Raw genomic sequence first — 5295 nt, forward strand, 5'->3', positions numbered from 1 at the left:
TAATTGATATAATAATATAAGAATGAATGATTTAGTTTGACTTGAGTGATTAATTGGTACCAAATGTTGTACACTTCTTTACTTTGTAAGAGAGTTTGTGGGATCGAACTTTGGGGGTATACATTGAGTAAAGGCTTTAAGAATTCAATTGTTAAAAAAGCTTTGGAATGACTATACTATCAACGTATCTTATCTTGAGTAAGTTGGACACGAGAGGGTTCCAATCTCTGTCCTACTAAGGACACTTGAGGGATAAATTTTGAAAAAAGAAAAGACAGACATTAATATAAGGGTTGTAGGTTAAAAAAGATTTCAATTAATACATAGCACAATTTCTTGTTTAATTCTTGAATGATAATTTAAAAAATAATATTAAAACTAGAATAATAAAGTTAAATAAATTTAATTTATTTTGTAGATAAGAAAAATTAAGTTTAAGTGATTGGATTATGATTGATTGTACTGCATAATTTGTCAATTAAATTTGCTTTAATTATTTAATTTTAATTTTGTTTTTTTAAAATTAATTTCATCATAAAATTTTTTTTATTATTTACTTTTTTATAATCTTAATTTAAATAGTTAATCTATTAATTTTTAGGGAGGTGGTTTAAAAAAATTCAGTTTTTATTAATTTTAATTCTATTTAACAGTAGGGTCAAAATGTTTTGATCCAATCATTAACCGTAAAACAGTCGTTTCCGATTTAATGGCCAGTCTGACCTTTAAAATCTTGGTATTTATTAATATTTATTTGCAGTGGAGGCAAAATTGAAAAGGATCGTGGGAAGTTGACACCATTTCTGGCGGTTTAGGGCAGGCACCAGAGGCAAAGGGGATCGTCGGCAATACACGATGGCGGATGATGACTATAACGACATGGATATGGGGTTCTCTCTTTTCATCTTCTACCACACAGACATACATATATAAGGGTTTTCGTTTGCCAATTCAACTTACATATTTGAAAACTCTTCTTGAATCTAGAGACGAACTTAACGCACAATACAATATTCGAGTTGAAGTATATATGTTTTGCTAACTTTGTCATCATATTTTCTTGCGGTTTGCAAAGACTGAAACTTTTTCGACTATCCTTCGATGGGGTCACTTGTACTTAAACTATATACCCTATGGTTAAGTAAATTCACCTTATGCGTCTGCATTTCAAGTTTTATTGCTTTGTTTTGTATTATTTGATAACTATACGTGTCTCATTGAAAGAGGTTGCTGATGCAGATATGAAGAGGAACCACCAGAGCCTGAGATTGAAGTAGGCAATTCTGTTTCTCATGCCCCTTTGCCCCCACATATTTTATGGAACTTTTTATTGAATAATAATGTATTGAATTTACTGGTGATTGATTGGTGAACAGGAAGGTGCCGAGGAGGATGTGGAGAACAACAATACCGATGACGTAGGTGGAGAGCCGCTTGAAACTGAGGATAGGGAAGAACAAGGGGCTATAGAACGGCCGAGGAAGACAACCAAATATATGACAAAATATGAGCGTGCCCGAATTTTAGGTACTCGTGCTCTCCAAATCAGGTTCGCTTTCTAACATTGTCAACTCAAGATTCGGTTGATCATGGATGTCTTTGTCATAGTATATCACGTGTTTCTCTGGTTGGGCAGTATGAATGCACCTGTCATGGTTGAGTTGGAGGGTGAGACCGACCCTCTTGAGGTAATACTACAGTACCACATTTGATAGATTAGTTCTCTGTATATTCTAGTATTTGTGTTTTCTTTCAATGACTGCATTTCAGCATGTCTTGAATATTCATTGAGAAATTTTCTTGCTAAACTTGTAATCCCAAAATCAAGCTTCCAACCATTTTTCACCTTGGCTTGTTGCCCTTCATTTGATGTGGGAAATTAGTCTCTAGGCTTGTTTTGAATTCACATTCTCATTGGGCATTGCGATTCTTTGGTTGCATGCACCTCTTTAAGGGCCTCACTTTGACCATGGCAGTGCTCTTTCCTTTTTATTTTTATCTTCTTGTTCATTCTTGGGGACTGGGTGACTTTTAGGGGGAAATAATAATAGGAACATGGGAATATGAGTGAGAAATTAGAACGTTATGTCAACAAAGATTGGGAAGCTGAAGAGGCAAGAGCAGACAGGCAGGGAGTCACATATGAACTAAGAGGTGGTTGTTTATGGGTTGCTTAATTGGACGAAGCTAAAAGAAGAATGGTTAACCTGTCCTAGTTGCTACTAATTCTGCTAGCAGCCAAATTTTCATTTATATAAGCAGAGCTAAGTGTTAGTGTTGGAAGTGAATGATTGGGAGAATTTAGTTAATAGAATTGGAGTTGATTTCTTGACTTAAAGTAGGAAAATTTTATTCTGTTCTCTCTGGCAGCGAATTGTTTTCAATTTTCTTTATTTGTTCTCGCATCATTTTTTCCATTCTTGCAACCAAACATATTCGCGATAGCCAAGTATATGTCAATGTACCCTGCTTCCCTCAACTGAGCAGAGTAGGAGTACCTATGCATATGTACTTCGGATGTGGGGATTATCGGTGTACTTGAAATATATTTGGATTTGTTCTTTAATCTGCAAGTGTTATGGAAAACAATGAGGGAAGATCAGTTTTTCTCACTTATGAGTTTATTTTTAAATTAGTTCTTAGTCATAATCCTTGCTTCTACCTTGTATTTTAGCTGGTTGTTAAAAGTTCCATGACCACTGTTTTCCTTCTACTCGCTTTATAAAGAATAGATTTGAGCTTACCGCAAGAAGAGAGAGTTGGGGAATATTTGATTCTTTGGATGTTGAGAGTTCAAAATCTGACGTAGCGTGCTATTCACTTTGAATACTATTGTTAGTTGAAATTTTTAATTGCTATTATATGTATGATGTTGCATGAATATTGCTTTCTGCTTAGGATAGAATATTTGAAGCTCAGATGATATTGATAAGCTGTCTGAAATGTTATGGCATCCCTAGAATGTTTTTTTGCTTTTGTTATTTATGATTGAGTTATACCCTAAATGAGAATTATATTCTCTCTTGGGGGAGCAGGGTAACATTAATTATAGTGATTTTTTAAAAAAAAAATTGCTAGATTTTTATGTTTCCTTGGCTTGATTGAATAATATGCTATGCTTTTGCTAAAAAAAAAAAAACAAGAAGAAAAAGAAAAGAAAAGAATACTATGCTATGCATTCCATCCTAGCAATATAAAATGTACCATATTGGTCTTGAATTGTAGAAAGCTGATAAGCTTGTCTGTTATACACCCCTCAATTATCAGGATTGTCTCTGGAGTTCAATTGCTTGTATCGCATCAAGCTGAATCATTGTTTGACGCCAACTTTTTTTTTTTTTTTTAACTGAATAATAATATAATATACTATCTATTCCGTCCTAGTAATATAAAATGTTCTGTGTCCGTTTTTCAATTGCAGAAATTTATGTTTAGCTTATCAGGTACACCCCCTGTAAGTGCTCAAGCGGAATTGTTGTTTGATTCCACTTTATCCTTATTTATTTATTTGGTGCCAAGCCATTTGTATTGGATATTTCTTGTAACATTTTATAATCCTTATCAATATTTGATTTGCTTGTTTGTTAATGGTCCTGCAATCCCCATATATTTTTATTTTATTTTTTGCAAGTTTTGTCATGCAATAGATTCGCTTAGAATTTTCAAATATGCGATATGTCCTTCCAACTCCTTAGATTGCTATGAAGGAGCTTCGAGAGCGGAAGATACCATTTACTATCCGTCGCTACTTGCCCGATGGAAGGTAAATACTATGCATTATAGAAGTTAGGGATTTCTCTGGCCTTCAAGAGGGAGGGTGGAGGTTGAAACTTTGCATTTATGTGGATGTCATGGTTTTTGTATTTTGTGAAATTTTCAGCTATGAGGACTGGGGAGTTGATGAACTGATTGTGGAGGACTCCTGGAAGAGGCAAGTGGGTGGTGACTGATTTGGTTTGAGCTGACAAATGTGGCATGGAAAGGACTAAAAAAGAAACTAAGAAAGAACCTCTTTTCTCAGGTTTATCATTCAGTTACTGTATTGTGGTTATAAATTGGGATAGGGCAGATGACAAGGGTGGCTTCTGATTGAATTCTCATCGTCATAGTTTTGGAGATTCTGTGTGGCTATATTAAGACTCTTGCTTATATTCTGATAGAGACTTGGTCACTCACCACCAAAGTCCAAATCTGTGAAATCCAATTTTTTTGCGCGTTCGATTCTTTTCCTGACATCCATTCCGTGATATTGTGCTGGTTGTTTGTGAAATCAATCAACCTGCAGTACTGTCTAGAAATGGGCTTTTTCATGAGCCCAAAAGCCTACCCAGTCCATAAAAATGGACCAGCCTAAAATAAAAGAAATAAGCCTAAAAAGAAAAGAAATTAGCCTGACAAAATTACAGTTAGTTTATCATTTTATACTTTACTTAGCCCACAAAATATCAGTTTAGATACTTTAATTGATCATATGGCGGAAGAAATGTTCTGAAAATTGTATATATGATGGATACCTAAATAGGATGTAGAATTTTATTTTAAAAGTTAGTTGTTGATGTGAGAGAATCAAGTCATTTAATATCTCATTAAGTATTTTTTATTATTCAATGTCGGACTTGGTATTTTATACTATCAAGTTTTCATGGACATGTCCATTTTTCCAATTAAATTGTGCGTGTATTAAGTACACAAAAAATGTGTTCTTGTTTTTTTTTTTTAATGAAGTATATTTCTATAAACTAAAATGTTTATTCATGAATGATTTTGTCTGCAAAGGACTTTTTGAGCCTCACAAACTTGGTTGACTTTAAAAGTACTACGTGTCACTTTGATGAACCCCGCATGAGTAACCAAAGTTAAATTGGTTTAGACTTTTGAGACAGATGGGTCCATTAGATTACGAATGGGATATTACTTGCTGTTTCATGAACCAAGGGGTGCTCTTGTGCTTTCTCTGCATGCCATTCACTCACATTTTTTCCAAACAAAGTCATTTACTGATTTTGTCATTTACTAGAACAATAAGATTGCTTCCACTAGCACCCATGGTTTCATGTAACAGTCTGTAGGTGAATGTGAGAGAGTACTAACCTCGACAAACAACCTTACGCGTGGAGATAGAAGTCACAAGTTTTGTGCATTTCACCTCTAGATTTGTATGGATATGTAATAATCTAAGGATTTAATTTGATAGTTTAAATATGGATGTCGACACATAAGAGCTTGTTTGGTTTTGTTCTTATTTTTTGTTTTAAAAAACTATTTTATAAATCATTTTTTAAAATAAAATAAAAA

General features: G+C 33.9%; 1 protein-coding gene across 1 annotated transcript; it reads left to right on the plus strand.

Moving 5' to 3' along the window:
- Positions 1-763: 763 nt before the first annotated feature.
- On the plus strand, positions 764-4219 carry LOC129292140 (DNA-directed RNA polymerases II, IV and V subunit 6A-like). The gene is made up of 6 exons (XM_054929671.1): positions 764-890; positions 1240-1273; positions 1377-1549; positions 1637-1688; positions 3696-3763; positions 3881-4219. Exons 1-6 carry the CDS (start codon positions 856-858, stop codon positions 3948-3950), a joined length of 432 nt encoding a protein of 143 aa, XP_054785646.1. The 5' UTR covers positions 764-855; the 3' UTR covers positions 3951-4219.
- Positions 4220-5295: the final 1076 nt, after the last annotated feature.

Source organism: Prosopis cineraria, unplaced genomic scaffold (genome assembly GCF_029017545.1).
Source record: "Prosopis cineraria cultivar Desert tree isolate PC_DT_omini unplaced genomic scaffold, ASM2901754v1 PC14, whole genome shotgun sequence".
In the NCBI taxonomy this organism is placed as follows: domain Eukaryota; kingdom Viridiplantae; phylum Streptophyta; class Magnoliopsida; order Fabales; family Fabaceae; genus Prosopis; species Prosopis cineraria.

Bases quoted from the DNA above. Each gene is read 5' to 3' on its own strand.
- LOC129292140 (XM_054929671.1), top strand. From the start codon at position 856: ATGGCGGATGATGACTATAACGACATGGATATGGG. The intron at 891-1,239 runs GTTCTCTCTTTT...TTGCTGATGCAG, and splicing joins TATAACGACATGGATATGGG to ATATGAAGAGGAACCACCAG. The intron at 1,550-1,636 runs GTTCGCTTTCTA...CTGGTTGGGCAG, and splicing joins ACTCGTGCTCTCCAAATCAG to TATGAATGCACCTGTCATGG.